The sequence below is a fragment of the Taeniopygia guttata genome, chromosome 2 (assembly GCF_048771995.1).
Source record: "Taeniopygia guttata chromosome 2, bTaeGut7.mat, whole genome shotgun sequence".
Lineage (NCBI taxonomy): Eukaryota > Metazoa > Chordata > Aves > Passeriformes > Estrildidae > Taeniopygia > Taeniopygia guttata.
Window position 1 is genome coordinate 24,611,524 of NC_133026.1, and position 20,228 is coordinate 24,631,751.

The following is a 20,228-nucleotide window of genomic DNA, read 5'->3' on the forward strand; positions in this document are numbered from 1 at the left end:
TATTTGTTAGAGTATACATGTTTGTATTAGGATTCCCCCCCCCCCCCCAACACACACACACACAGGCACAGGTGAGACCGGGTGTAGATTGGAAACTGATTTACAAGTAAGAAGGTACAGCTCGCCAGGAGATGGGCCATGTCTGGGGAGATACAGAAACCCCAGGTTCTGATCGTTAGCATGAACGACCCGAGATGGATATCATGGAAATCCTGAGGCAGATACATGTGAATACAGCGTTCCGTAAATTTCATCAGATTCAACAAACTCCGGACAGTGATTTGTTCTCCCTCATCACCAAAAAGGAAAATCTTATTAACATATGGGCTCTGAATAGAAGAAAAAACTGATTGCTGAAATCTTGGCCTCAGGCGGAATTTTCCCTATGAAAACCGCTTGTGCCAGGCTGGAGGTGTGTGGGCATGGAGGAAAACCTCTGATGAGGCTGACTCCTTGTTGCACACCCAGGGCCGACCCCAGGCTCGGCTCTGTTTTTTCCTTGTGGCTGGCTAGATAGAATTTGATTGCAAAATAAATAATTTATTGTTCATATTAATTTGGCTGGACAAATTTTCATTTATAACAGTTTATATGGTTTATATATGGTTACTTTATTTTGTGGAAATATCTTTCCTGTGACAGCCTGGTGTGCTCCAGGCCTGCCAGGTTTGGTGGCAGCTTCCCAGCCCCATCACTGAGGAGGGACTGGATTCAGAGCCCAGATTTCCTGCCCAACGCAGGCAGCTGCTTGTGGAGGAGCAGAGTTTCCCTTCGTAAATCTCAGCAAGGTTTGATTTCAGCAATCATTGCATGCATCCCCCAAACCCAGGTACATCTATGGAAGTCGGCCTCTTCTCCCAGGCAAATAGCCATAGGATGAGAGGGCACAGTCTTAAGATGCACCACAGTTGATTTAGGTTGAACAGTGGGAAGAATATCTTCAGAGAAAAGGGGATTATGGGCTGCCCGGGAGGTGGTGGAGTCACCATCCCTGGACGTGTTTAGGAAAGACTGCATGTCTTTCCTTACAGTGCCATCGTTTAGTTGGTATGGTGGTGTTCGGTCACAGGTTGGACTCGATGACCCCAGACGTCTTTTCCAACCTAAGCTTCTGTGATTCTGTGTGTCAGCTTGCTTGTACAGTTACTTGCGTTCAGAGGGAGTGAGCGTCTCCCAGCCTGAATGACCATTTCCTTCTCAACAGAAGTGACAAGTGTTTATTATTTGGAAGGAAGCCCTCACTGTCCAGGGCCCGGTACGGACCGTGGGCGGCAGAGACCCTCGCCCAGTTCCCCATTCACGGAGCACAGTCCCCAGGGGTCTCCGCCTCGCCGCCCCCTCAGCTGCGGGCTCGGGCCGAGCGCTGTGGGATCCCCTCGAACCCACCGGGAGCCGCCGCATCCCCGCGGCGCCGCGGGGCGGGGAGCGAACGCTGGGGCCGCCCGCTGGCGGCCGAGGGGAAGCTGCGGCACCTCGAGAGGGGCGCCGGCTCCGCCCCGTGTGCCGGGGGGCGTGGGGCTGTTCCCGGCCCCGGCGGCGAGAACGGCGGCGGCGGCAGCGGCGGGGTCCGCGTTGGCCGCCGGCGGGGACCCAGTGCTGCCCCGCCGCGCCCGCCCGCCCCATCGCACGCTGTTGTCATGGAGGAGCCAAGATGGCGGCGCTGGCCTACACCGGGGGCAAGCGGGAGATCAACTATTACTTCAGCGTGAGGAGCGCCAAGGTGCTGGCGCTGGGCGCCGTCCTGCTCCTCACCGCCTGCCACACCGCCTCCCGCCGCTACCGAGGTGAGGGGGCGGCCGCGGGCGCTCCGCGGGGGGCCGCTGCTGCCGGGCAGGGGAGGCGGAGCCCCGGCGGAGCTCGGGCACCGCGGCCGTGCAGGGAGGGCAGAGGGTCCCTCCGCCCGGGCAGCCGCGGCCGTCTGGGCAGCGTGGGGCGGCGGGTCGCTGACTGCCGAGGGACGCGGCCCCGGAGCCCTGCGGGCCCGGCCTGGGGGTCGCCGCGGGCCCGGCCGGTCGGGCGAGGCCCCGCGGAGTGAGGGGGGCGAGCGCGGCTGTCGGGGCTGTGGCTGTGCGGCGTTTGCACTGAGAGCTCGCCGCAGCTCCGGGGCCCGGCCTGCGGCAGGTGAAGCGGCAGGGGTAGAGGGTGACTTCTTCCCTGTCACTTGTTTCCGTACGGCATGATTAATGGCTAATTACCTAGCAATTAGTGGTTAAAGGCTTAATTGGCACGAGATCTGGTATATATTGTTTCACTCGTTGAACCGTCGCCTCAGACATAACGAAGGCGGCCGCGCTGGTGGAGGAAGCGCAGTAAGGAGCTGTGCGGCTTCACGCGTTGTCGGGGCCGCGGACAGGCTCCGGGCACCGAGCGAGCTGGTGTCGCTGCGGCGTGACCGGCTGCTCACGGGCGCGCCTCGGATACGGGGCGCTGGCAGCTCTGCTCGTTCCTCCTCGCTAGGGTTGTTTTGGCCCTGAAGCGGAGAAACTTGGCATGATCCCTACATGCAAATGCAGTCGCTGAAGGATATATTTACTTGTTTCTGTGTCACGCTGAAAAATGTGGTATGTTTTTGTGGGTAAATGAAAAAGATGATCTCTAGGGAGATGACCGCGGCTCTGTTGTAGCCCAACTGGTGTATTCTAGCGCTTAGCTGCCAGCATTTTTGGGAGACAAGGCTGAGCGAGGCAGTTCATTGTGGAAATGGAAAAAGGGGTAGAGATCTTTATGTTTAAATTCCATCTAGCTGGCCTGTCGCTAAGTCTGATAAACTGTCTAGTATTAAATTGGAAGACTTGGAAGCATTTACTGAATTCTAGAGTATATCAAGCATGACATAATTGAGCTTGCCTGTTGTGCAGTGTTCCTTAAGGCACAAAAGAGTCACAAAACTAGACGGAAGGAAGGTGGCAAATTTTTAAAGAGGGATTGCAAGACTAAGCAAATGGGGACTGACATATCAAGCAGGTTGTAAGGAAAATAAAATATGCATAGTTTCAGTATATTCTGTGAGAGTTAATGAGGGGGTGAGTCTCATTGCAAAATGGTGATAATCTGCTAGCCTTTATGTAAATTTATATAGTCACTATGAATTGGTACAAACCTTTCAAGTTTTTTCACCTAAGGCTTTTAGTTCCTTGAAGCAGTTAAAGGGTAAGAGGTTTTCCCATAAGTGTTTTAAAGGCAGGAGGACATGGAGTCATAGTGAAAACAGACTTACCAATTTGGGCTTCTCTGAACATAAAATGTTTAAAAGAGAAGTTCAGAAAAGGAAGGTGGAAAAATTACAGCAAATGAATATTTAGGATAGGTAAAAGTGGAGGTGCTTTCATTGAAGAGATCATTCTGCAAACCTCTATTGATATCAAGCAGTTGAAATTCAGCAAATGCCACAATACTTTTGACAAGTAATGAAAAAAACAGAGGTTTTTACTAATAGTGCACAGCTAAAGTTCACTGGCACCTCACTTATTCTCAGTGGTGTTGGTTGCCCACTCTTAGTAGTGGTATAATAGAACTTGGAAAGTGTGTACAAAAGAGCAACACAAATGGCAGAAGAATAAAACAGCTTCTCTATGAGAAATAATGTACTAAATTCTGTAGCCTGGACAGAAACCTAGTAACTTCTTAATGTTCTCAAATGTTAGGAATTATTGAGGGAAAGTGAATTGATTTTTGCTGTGCCATAACACAAAAAGTATCAACTGACAAATGAAATAAGGTAATAAGTTTTAAAGGATCACAAGAAAGCGCTTTCTTTTACACATAAGACATTTTACACCAAGATTTTTATATCAAAATATCCAAAAAGACTTATCCTGATTTCCAGAGGGTGTATGAGGTAGGGCTGCAAACAGGTTCAAAGTTGCCAGGCTGTGAAAGCCAGGCCCTGTCACCTAAGTGATTGCTGTGTTTGTTGTGCTTTTATACTTCCCCTTTTATACTTTCCTGTCTGGTTGTCATTACATGTAAAGATTTTAGCTAATTTTGGCCACAGCCATGCAAGTACATATTACAGATAGGAGCAGCCCAGTATACTTCCAGTCAAACTTGCTTGTATAAAATTTACTTGTTTGAAAAAAATGTTGAACTGAAGTTGTGGAAGGTCAGGTTTATGTTCAGGAAGACTGTTGTATTTAGGGGTCACCTGCATTTTTTTACAAAAGAATGTGAATAAAGAGAAGGTACTGTCCGTCTTTAATTTGGGAAGAGTTAAGTGGGTTGAATGTTTACATACTATCCAGTGAAGTTAAAGCTTTGTGTTTTTCAGTTCTTATATTTCAAAGATACAGTCCTAATCATTTTGGAAATAAGAATTCACTTAAAATTTTGCATTCTTAAAATCAATAGTATTAGACTGTTTAAAACTACATTTTTTACTTTGAATAATAGAGAACAATTGAATTTCCAGCTCTTTGAGAGTATGTATTTTAGAGAAAGCTTTGTGAATTGTAGTCTGCTCTGCTGCTGAATGAAGACTTTGAGATTTCACCATTTCAATTGAATTACCATGATTTTGAGGAATGATAAATTAGAACAGTGAACATTTAAAAATTCAGAAAAATTATACACTTTGTATAACTATAATGTGGATCTAAGTGAGCATAAAAGTTAATGTGTTGTAAGGATAATTTACACAAATAAAGAGTTTACAAAGAATGGTCTGTGTTTTGTGTATACAACAGCACTTAGAATTCTTTTTCTTGTGTTTTGGGTTGGTTTTTTTTGGTTGGGTTTTTCGTTGTTTGTTTTTTTATTTTAAGATCTCATTGATGGTTAAGAAATTGTGGTGTATTAAAATGAGCATAATTCTTTGGCTGCTATTTCACCTGCTAAATCTGGAGTTGAGCTTTTCTGGAGGTTTTACTGTCTGGTTTTTAACCTCCTCTTTACTTTCTTGGCTGCTGTTTCAGTTTTGTTTTATTCCCCTGCTTCATCTTCTCCCCTTATTTTCTGCAATTATGTTAAGGGAAGGCATCAAACTTCAGTAAGAGCTTGAATGCATTTCAGGAGCTTTCTAATACTGCTCAGGGCAGTAGTAAGATAATCAGTACCTGGAGTTGGGAGAGAAGGCATAACCTCTTGACATGCATTGTTGTCTCTATGTGTGAAATGTATAAAGTGTGTGATGTTGGGAATGTTACTTCAGTGAAGGTACTGTAGGATGAAGGGTTGATCTATTAATGGGCAGTTATGTGGAGGGAGTGCCATGGAGTACAGAGGTACTGAGCTTGCAAGGCTCATGACCTCTATGTGAGGACATCATCCAGTCTTGAAAACTTGATTGAGAAAGAAGTGATAGTGGTCTACAAACCATGACAGATGTAAGTCCAAACTGCCTTGTCCCATTGAAGAACCCCAAGTAAATCTAGTAGAAACCGTATTTCAGATAAAGGCAGATGATTCTTCAAGCATCAACTCTGGATATAGAAAACTCTAGGACTGCATGTCCATTTCAGTAAATCCTTGGAATGAACATAGTTGGGAGAATATTAGATGAGAATATAATGTTTATTTGCCCTCTTCTTATTTATCTCTGAGCATCTGCTTTCCGCCCCTGTTGAAAACGGAATACTAGGCTAGACTGACCATTGGTCTGACCATGAATAACTGTCCTGATTTTCTTACACGTCTTTCTCAGCAAGTTAGTGGATGTCAGAGTGAGCTTGATTAGTGGTGGATATTCTTTTACAAAGTTCACTCTTACATCATTTTCATATATCTGCAAAGTGGAGGACTTCATATCAGTAATAACTTTAAACCACCTCATTATCAAACTCACGTTGCTTTTGGTTAGATAGGTTTTTTATTGTTCCTGACAGTTTCATTTTTTATGCAGCTTACTTGAAATTATAGTTTGCATGAGTTTGCAAGTTTTAGAATCAGAGAAATTGTGTTGCTTGTAAACCAAGGCATGAGCTGAATTTAATGAACTGAAGGAGGTTTCACAGAAAGTATTAGGTAGGGGCAGTGGTACATTGTTTCTGCCCAAGCTAGAACAAGTCCCTACCATTTCATTCACAACCGTTTCCCTGTTTGTCAGTGCTCAGAAATGCCAAGTATGACAAAAATGTTGGAGGGCAACTTCTCTTGCAGTGAATGGGTTCAGTTGTGTTCAATTATAAAGCAGCAGAATCTGACATGGAGTTGGGAAGATAACAGTCACTGATTTTGTAACTGAGATATTTGAAATTTAACATGACCTAGAACATCAGCACCTGTAAAGTGATTAATCTTAATTAGCATAAAGCTTATTGACTAGAAGAGATAAGTGTAATTCAGAATGATTAGAAAATTGATATGTAAATGTTTGGGGTTTATTTTTTGTGTATTAACCCATATCACCTGTTCTAAGGTGATCACATGGCCGTATGTCTTAAACAAGGAGACATAACAGACTGTCTTGCAAACCTTGTGATGAGTTTTTTGTTCTATACAAGATGCTGTGCATGGTGTTTCTGTGTAGATTACTTTATTCAACAGTTGTATTCTTTAATTTCATATTAGTGTATTTGGGTTAGTAGATAGTAGAGTGGATTGGTATCTCTTAAAGGAAATGCCATTCTAAGTCGCAACATCTTTTTGACAGCAGAGGTGGGATCATTAACATTTTGTGGATGGGGTGGGATTTACTCAACAGTATTGTATAATGAGTGAGAAGGCAACTTGCAGAAACTTGTGCAAGATGTATTTACAATCAGTTAAATTTATTTGCTGCTGTTTATTATTTCAATTTCTGGTTTTTCAGATGTCAAATTATTTTTTATAATAGCAACAGGGCTGTGTTTTACATTTCATGTGTCTGAATTCTAATCTTAATATAACATTTCAAAGGTGGTGATACATGTGAGTATCTTCTGTCCAGTGGGAGATTTCTTGGAGAAAAAGTATGGCAACCTCACAGTTGTATGATGCATAAGTATAAAAATAGGTAAGGAAACTCATGTCTTCTGTTTATCTGGAAAGAAGAGTCATTGTTGTTTGACTGCAGCTGTAGTAATTGCTGTAATTCTAGTAATAGTGTCATCTATTGTTCACTTTATGTCTGATTCTCTAGGCTTTCAAAAATATACACCATTTATGAGAAAGAAGTCTTTTCCAAGTACTTTATCTGTGTGTCTACAGTGTTTACCCTAGTTGTATTTCTGTATAAAAATACAAATAAATGCTGGTGATGGAGGTACTGGCACAAGTTATGGAGAGCCACATGAGGCTGCATATGTCTCAGATTGCTGACCTTATGTGTCAAATTGCAAGTAAAAATATCCCAAATAAAATTACCTATCACTTTTTTCACCTCCTAGTAAGAGAACTCTTTTTTTTTTTTTTTTTTTTGAGTTATGCTGTATATTACCAATTTGAAACAACTGTATTTGTAGCACACATAGAAAAACCTGCTTAGTTGTTTTCCTAATCACATTAGCAGGAGAGTTCATTTTCAATTCTGTGTAAATTGCAATAAACTGTTTAATTTTTTTTAAACATGCTGAATTAATAATCATGCCTTAGAGCTGGATATAATGTTTAGAGTTATCTACATAACTCTGTAGATTTTGAGAATACTTCTTTCTAAGGTACGTATTTTCTGTAATGTTGCTGTTTTGTTTTACAGTGAAGCAAAAAATTGCCTCATAGACAAACATGTTGTGTTTATAGGAGATTCTAGAATTCGACAGCTGTTCTATTCATTCATAAAACTGATAAATCCTCAAGTCAAAGAAGAGGGAATTAAGGTGAGATAGCTTGTTTCTTTATTCCAAATTTACCTCATAAATCTTGTCTGAACTTTAAAAAAGCAAATTATATATTGCTGGCCTATCCATATGAAAGGAAAAGCACAGAAAGGTCTTTTGAAGAAGAACAAGATTAGACCAAAATAATTGCTTGGGTACACGTGTGATAATTGTAAATCTGAGAAAAGAACCGGAAGTTCAAGAGAAAGATTGCAGCAGCCCTGGAATAAATTAATTAAACTGACTTGTCCCATAGCAATTTGTGCTTTGTATTTGGTTTCTTCATGAGAAAATGATTGCTCCTTTGTGTGTTTTTAAATAGTAGTAATTCATGCCTTCTAATTTGTCATTTAAAATGTCAGTTAAATTGCTGATCTAATCTGTTAATAAAAATCCTTGGGGCAATGACAGATTTCCAGGTTTAACTTGAAGCTTAAACTAAAAATATCTTCAGGTCTCATCTTCTTTTTGATCCCTGATGAAGAGCTGTCTGAATTTTATAATGTGAAGTATGTAAACTGCAGCCAGGTGGAAGGAGGAAGAAAGGATTTAGATGTATTGTTTGTTGAACAGAATGCTGATTTCTTTTGTTCTATGATACCTGTTAGCACATGTCTTCATAGATGTATGTACATACGTGATGGAAAAGACACCTTTCAACTGTACATCAGATTTGTCAATTATTTAGTAATTCTGTCACTTAAAAGTGCAAGCTGTCAGCTTGTCCAGCATACAGCATGCAATCACTTCCACTTGTAAAAAAAAGATGTTTGATTGATCTAAGAACTTTGGTTTTCCTAGTCAATTGTTTATGCTGCCCAAAAGTAATGGTGTGGTGATAGAATGCTGTAATGGATTTTGAGTTGAGAGTATTTTTTGTCAAGTGTTATTGAAATCAAGATCTCAGTTTGAAAAAGAGAAGTACACTTGTTCTTACGGACCAATACCAAAATGAATACGATATTTTATAATTTTACAGGAGTATTGTATATGCATATCTGACTCTTTCCTTTCTGGTTTCTTATAATTTTCACTCAGAAAATTTAATAATAGATTCTAGATTTTATTTCTGCCTGAGATTTTTTTTCTTTTATTCTTTAATTAAAACTGTGTTGGTTGTTTTGTGTAAAGGAGATGGGCAGATGAAAAGGCTGGAAAAAGGCAGTATAAGAAAAGAAGGAGGAAAAGTCATAAGTTTTTCTTATGTTGGAAGGCTAAATTTAGGAAAACATTTGATACTTTTGTAACAGAGTGAGCAGAAAGCATTTCAGACTTTGTTGGCTAGATTGCTTCCAGGAAAAATAACAGTTTATTTTAGTAGCTTGTTTTATCAAGAGAGCAACATAAATATTTTGCGTGAGTATGCTGACAAGTTTATACAAGAAAAATCCTTTCAGTTGAAGATAAATATTGCAAGTTAGCATAGGTATGTAAATATTTTCATTCTGAAAGTTTTTCTTACTTTGTTTTTACTGTTTTGGGGTTTTTTGACAGCATGGAAATATCCCATTTGAAGATAAATCTGCTTCAATTAAAGTGGTAAGTTTTTATCTAGTGTTAAATTGCAAACCATAATCATATTATTATTTCATACAATATAATTGAAAATGCTGTCAGAGCTGAAAGTTAAAAGAAAGTTAAGACAATTGACATTCTTTATAAATGTTTCACAGTGCATCTTAGTGTACTATATTTTAAGAGAATTTGGCATGGAGTACTGGTATTGTGGCTTAGTTTTGGACATAAGCTCTGGAACTGTGTATAATTTTTGTCAGATCTTACAATTTGGCCTTTCCAAGCATACCCTTTGCCAGGAAGTTTGCTCTTTTCATGCTGTAAAAATATATATCTGAGTCTCTTTGGATTGGTAATATTTAATTGCCATTGAGTTTTCTATGCTAGTTCGACAAGTATTCCTTCCACTGTTTTTGCATGCAGAAATAAGCACAATGTCGATTATAATGTGGATATTTTAAAAAAGAAAGTACTTGAGTCTAGTTTTTCTGAAGGACTCTGTTCTCCTCTGCCCTGGCAACAGAGATGCTGTCCTCAGTAGTTTTCTTTGCTTCCCATGACAGCTGTCAGCAGTGCTGGCATTGTGCTAGTCATGTATTTATTTATGCCCTGAAGAAAACTCATTCTCTATTCACCAAAACCAAAGCAGCAGTGTGTTTGCTGAGTTGTCTGAATGTGGATTTTCAGTACTTGTTTGTGTACATGGTTAAGATTTAGGGTACAGAATAACATTTTAGGGTGATAAGCCCATAGCAATTTAAGCATGTGCTGACCTACTCTGTTGGGCCTCACAGTATGTTCCTGTGTTTGTGCTGTAACTAGCACAGGTAAACTGTGGAGTGGGTTGTTTCAGGAGTCAATTCAGCCAAAAAGTTACTTTGTAGGATTCCTTTTCAGTCACCTCTGATGTGGTCCATCCTGTAGTTATCAGAATGCTGGAAAAGATGGGACAGAACACAAGGCCAGGGGGAAGGGGTTGATGCAGTGTGATTTGCATTGGGCTAGCCTGACAGAGTCATGTCTTCAAAACTGTTTAACCACCAAGATTTGAGATGGCAGGTGTGGGCTTTTGGGAGGTGTCTGATAGTTAATATATTCCCGGTCTGCCGCTTCCTTGTCTTGATGCAGTGTTGCTCTTTGACATTATTGGCATGGTAGCTGAATTTCCATATTCAGACTGGCTGTGATCCAGTAATCCAAATGTGGAAAATACTTGACCATCAAAAGAGAAGATTACTGGGAACAAGTGGAGAGTTTAATTCTGCCCTTTCTATTCATCACAGTAACTCTTCTGTCCTTCAACCACTGTAGAGGATTGCATGATTGCTCACAGGTTCCACAGCCAAATAACAAATTGACAGTACTCAAGCGAACTACCAAAATGTAACAATCCAGAGGAGCGGAAGATAGAGATTTCCTCTCTGCTGATAGTGTTTCAGCATTCTGTTACAAAGTTTTCTCACAATAGGTTCTGCTTGTGTAGCCCCTGCCATTTCCCTTCATCATGTGTTTTTAGGCTATTCAATAGTGCTGTCCTGAGTGGTAACTAAATGCTAGGAAGTCATGGCTTTCCCTGGGAGATATGAAAGCACTAGTCTGTATGTCCTTCTAGATGAAAGCTTAGCACTGCTCCAGCAAGCTAAAAGAATTGTTAGGTTTTGATTTTGCTTGAAAATTATGATTTCATGCTATCAATTATTTTAAGCTTTGAAACAAAGAAAATCTGCTAGTAAGGATGTGGAAAACTGAGCTAAAAGTAAGTTCTAATAAGTTACAGATGTGACCTTATGTGGATTTATCCCTGATTGCAGTAGAAACCCAAGGACATCTCATTTGTCAGACATTAAAGAAATACCTTCTTTGTGAAATTCCAACTCCTGAACTACAAATAAAAATTTGGTTTTTATGAGGGAAAAGTTTTGTGGATTTGTTGGCTTCTTCTGCTCTTTTTTTTCTTTGCATTCTGTTTTCCATGCTGGAGTAAGATATCAGGCTGTTCATGCTAACTATAAGACTCTGAGCCAAATGTTTTTCCTTTACAGTTGAATTTATGGCATTTAGTTCGGTTTTTTGCATTTTTTGGTTTTGGTATACTGATTGTCTTTTAAGCTTGCAGAGTAACTCTGCCTTTTGTTTACAGGATTTTCTGTGGTACCCAGAAGTTAATGGCTCTATGAGGCAACGTATCAAATCTTGGACTGAGGTTTGTTTTAAGAGACGTATAATTTGACTTTAAAGTGGTGAAAAGGGGATGCTTACTGCTGTACATGTTTCTGGGTATCTCCTGATCTTCTGAGGATTTTATCACTTGGACCTTAAAAAACCCCTAAGCAAACTAGAAAAACCCTACTTCATAGGAGCAGGTTAATTAATCCTATTAAGAGCTAAAAGAATTTCAGTCTGGTTTGGCATTTTACTTCCTCTGTGGCTGCAGTGACTCCACTTTAATGTGAACAAATATTTTAATCCTTATGGGTCCATTCCAACTTGAGATATACTATGATTCTATGATTTTGTATATATTTTGTATATTTGAGCATTTCAAAGTGAAGGGCAAAAGTAATTTGCAAAGTCAAGAATTCTTTGATTTTACTTGTTTTCAATATCTTCCTCAATTAACATCCAATTAATTCAGGTGTTTCAGTTATGGTGCAGGCTGTCATGTTATTCTGTGCGTAACTCTGATGACAAGTAATACATTTACAGATTGCTGACTAATTTTTTCTTGTTTCTTCCATTGTTAACCTTTTAATAGCCTGGAGTTATTTAGTAGTAGCTCACAGTGATTATTTTGATATCCTGTTGATCATTCTTGCACAACGCTTTCCATCAGGATAGCTGTAGTTATCATTTGGTTTTCTTTTTCTGTGTTATCTACAAAAATTGAGAGCTGCTGGTTTTCCTTGCTGTGCTGGGATAAAACTGGTACTGAGGACTATTTGTTTCCTTGTGCTCTTTTGTTTGAGTACACTGGCCCTTGTCCTTGTCCTACACAGAGCTGTCATGCTCCTCTGGGGTGACAATGGTCAGTGCAGTAGCTCAAACAGAGGTTTGACAATGCTGAGACTGAGGTAAAAAGTTCAATAGCATGATCTACAGTTTACTTGACCTTAGAAGAGTATGTTTAAATAGCTTTTCAAGAGAGCTTATGCTGTTAAATTGATCAGGATTATAGGTGCTTTTTGATACTTCTTGCTTTTGTAGATTCTATTACGTGAAAATTAAGGTATCTTGCATGTATCAGGTGTATGTTCTCTGCATAGATCTGCAATCTACTCTTTTGTAGCCATTAGCTGATGGGCAGGTGAGTCACAGTTAATGAAGATATGAGTCTTAATAATAAATATAATTTAAGAATATTTTAAAACTAATTCCTTTTTTTGTTTGTTTGTTTGTTCCATAGGGTTCTGTGGCAAAACCTCATATAATTGTAGTAGGAGCTGCCACGGTAAGTTGTACATATATAGGGGATTTTAGTGAAGAAGGAAGTTCTTGTAGGATAACTTTAATGTTCTCAAGTTGGCTACACGATCAAGTCGTTAAACACAGTTTAGAGTAAAATATCTATTCTCAGTGAATTTGCTGTTACAAAAAGTTTTAAAGTATCAGGTATGCTTTATTATACCTGTGTAATGTACAATACTTGCTTTTTGTCAGCAATACTGGTTAATAAGCATTAACTTGCTTTAACCTAGCTAATAAAGTGGGTTTAGTTAAAAGCAGATTATTAATTTTAAAAGTTAAATCAAGTATTTGCTTAGTAACTGAAGTGTATTTTTAATGCACCTTTTTCAGTCACAAAATTCTACTTTTGAGCATGGCCCAGTTTGGGATGGTGTCTTTCACCACACATATTTCTTTTATATACATATATATGTATATATATGAGTAAAAATCATAATTTTACGTGGCTAATTCAGCAATTAAAGAGGTTGGAGTTCTGGAATCTTGTTGTACTGAAAGATTCCACCATTGATATGCATTGCAGCATCACAGAAAGGGCAGCCAAGTACCAGAAGAGGTGTCCTAACCCATCGGTTTACCACCAGGCAGGACATTTCTACCTGTGTTGCACTTGGCAAGAGTCAACCAATTCTTTAAAACTTCCAAGGATGGAATTCAGTAGGCCCCCTTAATCAGTCTGTTCTAATAACAAAGTCAAATCAATCAAATCTCATTATTTCCACATTTAATGTCCCTTACTTCCAAATATTTGGGAATTGGAATTTGGAAAGAATGAGCTAATTTATTTTCAAAGGAGCTGAAATTTGAAGGGGGGGAAATGTGTTGCATTTAAAACAAAGTCCTTCAAATGCAGTTTGTTTTAGAGACAGTTGAGGCACTTCACCAATCTGGAAACTTTTGGGCATGCCCATCTAAGGATGAACTCCCTCAATTTTAAGAGGAGGTCATGTCTCTATGTTGCGCTCCACACATTTCCTGAGGCATCAAAAATTCTCCTTTTCCTTTAGGTGAACCCCTAAGTTCCCTTCCTCAGTAGGGTCCACATAAATATTCGAGCTTTAGGAATTGTAGTAAGCCTAGAATGTAGTTTCTCAGTCTGAGACTGTAGCATTTATTACTAGGATTAGTCATTGTATTCCATACAGAAAATGCCATAATATATGGATACTGTTCTGGCATGCAGAAGGTCAGATTGCAAAACTACAGTACATTTAGCTAAATAATTCCCTTTACTCGTATGTATATATTAGCCATAGCTTGTTGCCTTTTGTGGACAGCAGGAGATAGAAACTAACAATATGCAGGGGAGGCTCTCCTGTTTTTATCACTAGTATATTTATACAAAGCATTTAATATGATTATCTGGAGTTGAACAAAGATAAACATCCTCTATTTTAAGGGACTTCCAAAAAAATAAAAGTTTCAAAAATCAGATATATCAGCAACCTCATCATAGCTGACACTGGTGTGGTAACCTGCCACTAGGTTAAACTGATATGTGCTCTTGGACTTTGTTGCATTTTGAAATTTACCTATATATCTTTTAACTTAGCTGTTGGGTTGGTCATGCTACTTTGGCCTGGGCATGTCTGTCTTAAGATGTCAACTGCAAAACAGTTTATAAACAGAAGTAAAGTCTTAAAAGCTGAAGGAGCTCCAGCTCATACAAAAGTCAGTTGCTTGCTTATTTTGGGAGAAGGAGCTTCTCTGAGAATGTCACTACTGTGCTCTGCTTCGTAATTCCTGACTTCATGTTGTATGGAATGTGCTGCTTTAACTGTCTGTTAAATACTGTTGGTGTTTCAAATTAAGTATTTAGCTGCTGGGAGAAACTGCTGGTTTTTTTCCAGTGTGAGTTCTCAGAGCAGCTGTATGTTATTTGGTTTCATGAAGTATTAATTTATATTGAATAATATTTTCAGGAAATGCATTAATCAGTGTACTTGTCTTACAATGAAATTTTTATGTGGCTATTTAGAGATAAATAGAGTTTGCTACATTTAGGCTAATTGTAATGGTTTTGCTTTTTGTAGTTTTTACTAAGTCAGTTGAGATACAGTAACACTTTAAAAAAAGCTGCCTCCATTTTTCATACAGTGGGGGAAATAATTTTCAAAACTTAGGAGCAATTCTTGAGTGGCTATAGCATTCTCCCAGGGATTTCCTATAGAAGATTAAACCAGAAATTAAAATTACTCTTGTTCAGTTTTTTGGGGTTTTTTTTTCCCTTTGTGGATATCTGCAAAACAGATGGAACTTGATACCACCAAGTTTTGTTTGCATGCATCTCTTGCTGTAGTCAGTCTAGAGGGGAATTGATTGAACTGGCCAAGATTTTTCAATAGCAAGACTGCTACTTCATTCCTGGGTAAAACCAGGAGACTTTGAATTAAAACATCTTGTGTCATTTAATTTATGAAAAGTCAAATATACACATAAGTTGAATGTTAAATACTCTTTATTTGGATGGTGTGATTGAATGAAATTGTCTCTCTGGACAGCTGCTTGGTCCAAAAGAATTTTTAACACTTTTGAATAGAAAACTGAAGAAATATAGCTATATAGAAATAATAAAGTTAGCTACAAATGGAGCAAGGGAATCAATTAATCAAGAGTCCTCAGACATACATGTTCTGAATTTATTTCTTTTTTTCTCCAGTGGTCTATCAAGATTCACAATGGCAGCAACGAAGCCCTTGCACAATATAAAATCAATATCACTTCAATTGCACCTCTTTTGGAAAAATTAGCAATAAGTAGTGATGTTTACTGGGTCTTACAAGGTAAAGTAATGAACAGTAGGTAACAATTTTTAACCTCACCGTCTCTGGAATCATTATGCTGTAGGATATTGAAAACTTGATCCATACTGTTTACTTGCAGATTGAAAAAGGTGTTGGTTGAGCTTCAGTCTATCCTTTCTTGCAATCATAACTAAGCTGATACCTAAATAGCTGCTTCTACTGATAGAGATTTCAAAGCTCTAGCAGGAAAAGCTTCTGCCTTATGAACTCTTAATTCTTTGTTAGCTTACCCTCAGACTCAGCATGGCAGGTCTATTCTCCCTGTGTTGTGCTCCATACATACCTCCTGGGAGTCAAGAACACACATGCATGCAACAGCAGTATTCCTGTAGTTTTGTTCAATTGAATTTTCAGATTATATTAATAATAGAGGAGCAACTTCTTGTTCAACAACAAGTGCATCCTCTGTGTGTGTCTAGAATGAATAGATACACTCTTGAAATTTAAGAGAATTTAAGTCTCTAGAATGAAACTTGTTTCTCTACACTCTGATGAAAAATCATGGCTCACAATGAGTTAGTGAGATTTTTATTATATCACCAAGCTTAGATTGTTTTGCTTTTCTTCAATAAAACTAAAATATTTCCCTGAAGCTGAACAATGAACTCATAGGTAGAATGTTCTCCTGGTTTCTCTGCTAGAAGACATACTGTTTTAGATTGTCATCACCTTAGTTAGAAACATAGGCAGATTTTGAGCCCTGTTCGCAATATACCCAGCTGTACCCTTACAGTCACATCCAAGTTCCTATCAAAGATGGTTCTAGAGGTAAATCTGAATAAAGAAATTAGTCTCCCATTCCTTTCAAAACCATGTTTTTTTATACCAGAAGCAGTTAGCTGTCAGACTTGTCCCACCATGGTACTGTTAAGGACCTAGTCCATTTACATAATCTCCAAGCTCTTTAATGGCCCAAGTAGGAGGATAAGCAGTCTGTACAGAGTTGTCAAGACACTGATTATCCAAACATAGGCATGAGTTACCTAAAGTAAATAAATCTGCATCTCACAAAGTGTGTCCCAGCAGGAGCTTTTCACAGGAACTTAAAGACCTGTAGCTGACCCCATATCACTTTCTCTAAAGCTTTACATGATTTCTGAAGTCTGTAGGCAATTAAGTTGATTTTTTTTTCCTGTATAACTGAGATTCTCCCTTAAGTTAAACTGGAATCAACAGGAGCAAGTGGAATATATTTATAGCCTATGAGAAATGAAGAGCTGTTTTTTTGTTTTCAACAGAAGAAAAGAGGGTTTGAGAAAGTTGGTGGGTTTTTTAAATGTGTCTATTCTGCTGCCTGTCTTCTGCCCTTTTTCCTTTGGAGTCTTTTCTTGGGCGATTCCATTGCTGAGAGAAAGCATAAGCAGCTGTGCACTTCAGCATTATCTGCTTTTCCTGGATTCAGAGATGTTAAAGCAAGCACTCATGTCTGGCCAGAGCTTTCTAACCTACAACTCCAAATGCATTAATAGGGAATGGTGATAAGAACATTTTGCAATAAACAGCTCTGGTAACTGTAGCAGTCATTTATTCCTTGCTGTACATTTTTTCTGTACAATTAAACAATTGTGACCTCTTAAATGAGAGTAGCCTGTGCAACTTGAGCTAAGGAAACTAATTGATAAGTACAAGATTAATGTGTTCACTCTTTGTCCTTTGAAATTCAGATCCTGTTTATGAAGATATGCTGAGTGAAAGTCGGAAAATGATCACTAATGAGAAAATAGATGCTTATAATGAAGCAGCTGTTCGTATTCTGAACAGCAGCTCTCGAAATTCCAAAGCTAAAGTTAAAGTGTTCAGTGTATCAAAATTGATAGCACAAGAAACTATCATGAAGTCTGCAGATGGCCTGCATCTCCCTGAATCAAGCAGAGATACAGTAAGTGTTTTTGTCACTGGTCAACATTAAAAGTATTAATAGTAAAACAAGATCTGAAATGAATATTCTGCAACTGCAATCAGTATGGATGTAATGAGGACTGCATTCATCAGGGAATTTTGTTCATAAAATTCTAGTGGGTGGGAGTCCAGTCAGTTTTATAGGGATTTTAAAAAACATAATAGCAAACACATTAGTGCATAACTATTTTTAAATTGCTGTTAATCCACTAGATCTTTTAGATCATGAGTGCAAACTTCATGCTTTCATGTGTATGAATGATTTAAGGTGGTAATGACTTGTAAAACAGTGCTGAGAAGTAAGTCTTAAATTTCCCCCTATGTGTCCAAAAAATTTGCTTTGGTAAGGAGCATGAAGAAGATAACAAACATACAGTATAGATCTCCCTGGCTGCATGGAGTGCCTCTGACTTTATTCCTTCTCTTTTACTAATCAATATGTATATGCATGCAGTGAGCCTCTCTGAGCTTTTCAGCCTGCCCTTTTTGTGAAAGAGCTCTCCCATTATGTCACTTTTGGTTCAATTTCTTTGCAGGTTTAAGTTGCTTTAAAGTACTGGATGAACTAAATGTCATCTTACCACATGTTTCAGTCTCACTGTCATGTTTTAGAGATTTACATACTGTGCCACTTTAGAACCCAAGTTTGTGATCTGTTTTTCATTTACAGACCTTCTACTAGTAGAGAGAACCCTCCTCTTCCAAGATTAGCCATTTTTGCTTACCTTTGGAAGTTTAAGTATTTTTTGTTTAGAAGAAGTGTTTTGACTGGACTGTTGAATGCAACTTGGTATATTGTGGAACTGGAAGATTTTATTTTTATAATGATAAGGGAGAATTGCATGTCTGTGAGCGTATGATGCAGAAGAAAATTTCTTTTGATGAAAATGTTAACTTTTTTATTAGAAATTAATTGCTAAAACTGTTTTTTTACAGAATGCAATGATTCTTATGAATGTCTACTGCAATAAAATAATGAAGCCCATTGATGGCTCCTGCTGCCAGCCTCAGCCTCCTCTTACTCTGATACAGAAGATAGCTTTCTGTTTCTTTACTTTGTCCATTTTTGGATATTTAATTATCAGCTTAATTCATCGGAATAATTATCGGAAGAACAAAACATGCACTGATTTGGAAAGCGGAGATGAGAAGAAACCTGCCATCAGCACACCTAATGTTTCTACTTTAGAGATGCTCTTACACTGCTTTTGCAAACTTGGTCTAATCATGACCTATTTTTATCTATGTGACAGAGCAAATCTTTTCATGAAGGAAAATAAATTTTACACACATTCATCTTTCTTCATACCAATCGTCTATATCTTGGTTTTGGGGGTATTTTATACTGAAAATACCAAAGAGGTAATGATCACATTGACATCCCACTTAAAACATTGTTTCCCAAGTTGTATGTAAAATAACCCATTTCTAAGTATTCAAGGTTAATTTTTTGAAGTCAGTATAACTCACATGCAAAAAATGCAGTATAATGTTTGTATAGAATTAGATGCAAAGGCTTTTTGAAGCCACATGGATTGTCACCACTTTAGTCATTTTTGCTCTTTCAAACTGGAATTGATCAGAGCTCAGCTGAAAGAGAATTTAAATCATGTTAAATCTGTGCCCACTAGACAAGACTTACAGTTGAGACCCATTTACCCATAAATTGGTTTATTGTTTGAATTTTTTCTCCTCATTTTGTAGATGTTCCTTGTTCTTTTTGGAATAGCAACACTCTTGTTTTGTTTTACATTAGACTAAAGTGTTAAATAGAGAACAGACTGATGAATGGAAGGGCTGGATGCAACTTGTTATTTTGATTTATCATATCTCTGGAGCAAGCACTGTAAGTGATTTGAATTTCTTTTACTTTTAGGGGGAATGCAATTTGTGTATGTTACTTCAAAAGAAAGATAGTGTAAATGGGCATTAGAACTGAATAGAATGAGTAAATAATGCTATTGTTTCTGTAGTTTTAAACATGGTATTAGCAGAGTTAGTTTTTCTCTCTAACTGTAGATTTAATTGATAAAATCATTCTGTACATTACTTGACCAGTAAAAAAGTGTTTCCTTTGTGTGGAATATTGCATTAATTTATTTTGAATTGCTAGCAACTTGAAACTGTTGAAGGTGAGCTTTCAAACAGCACTTCTTAAGTCTCTCATAACTAGTAATAGAATATGGCAAGTGTAGAGCAATAAATTGAAAAAAAATGATTTTAACATCAGAGGTTAGGACACCAAAAGAGCTTAGTAAAAAATGGGGCAATGTACTATAGTATTTCTTTTCTTAGTTAAATCTTATTTACTGTGATGCAGAAATAGCATAAAAGAGAGGGGGGAAAAGGAAAGCCAAAAATATTTACGTGGACATTTATAAAAGGTACTTTATTTTTCTCAACAGTTTTTGCCTGTGTACATGCACATTCGAGTTCTGGTAGCTGCATATCTGTTTCAAACAGGTTATGGGCACTTCTCATATTTTTGGATAAAAGGGGACTTTGGTGTATACAGAGTGTGTCAGGTAAGAATATCTGCCTACAATTTTTATAAATTTGTCAGATAGCAAGATAGCCATAATATATCCATACTCTCTAAATAATGTGATATCAGATCACTTAACCAAGGTTTAAAAAATAAAAATGGCTGTTGTGTCTATGCAATCTGAGGTGTTTAATTGGTAGTGTTTATCTAATACAAACTTAAACCGTATAAACGATACTTACAATGTACAAACTGCCAGTATTTACACTTCTAAATTACAAGACAAGTATTTTCTAATAAATAGCAATGGAGATTCCATTGCAGTAGCAA

At 38.3% G+C, this 20,228-nt stretch overlaps 1 protein-coding gene across 1 annotated transcript in view; it reads left to right on the top strand.

The window, feature by feature from the left end:
• Positions 1-1,518: 1,518 nt before the first annotated feature.
• Positions 1,519-20,228, top strand: part of CASD1 (CAS1 domain containing 1) — a 29,115-nt gene continuing 10,405 nt past the window's right edge. Inside the window, exons 1-11 of the mRNA XM_030264678.4 lie at positions 1,519-1,784; positions 6,832-6,928; positions 7,610-7,730; positions 9,225-9,269; positions 11,386-11,448; positions 12,649-12,693; positions 15,370-15,493; positions 17,179-17,393; positions 18,350-18,775; positions 19,170-19,259; positions 19,819-19,938. Of these exons, the coding sequence (XP_030120538.4) occupies positions 1,652-1,784; positions 6,832-6,928; positions 7,610-7,730; positions 9,225-9,269; positions 11,386-11,448; positions 12,649-12,693; positions 15,370-15,493; positions 17,179-17,393; positions 18,350-18,775; positions 19,170-19,259; positions 19,819-19,938 (1,479 nt within the window). The 5' untranslated portion in view covers positions 1,519-1,651. The remainder of the gene's footprint in view (positions 1,785-6,831; positions 6,929-7,609; positions 7,731-9,224; positions 9,270-11,385; positions 11,449-12,648; positions 12,694-15,369; positions 15,494-17,178; positions 17,394-18,349; positions 18,776-19,169; positions 19,260-19,818; positions 19,939-20,228) is intronic.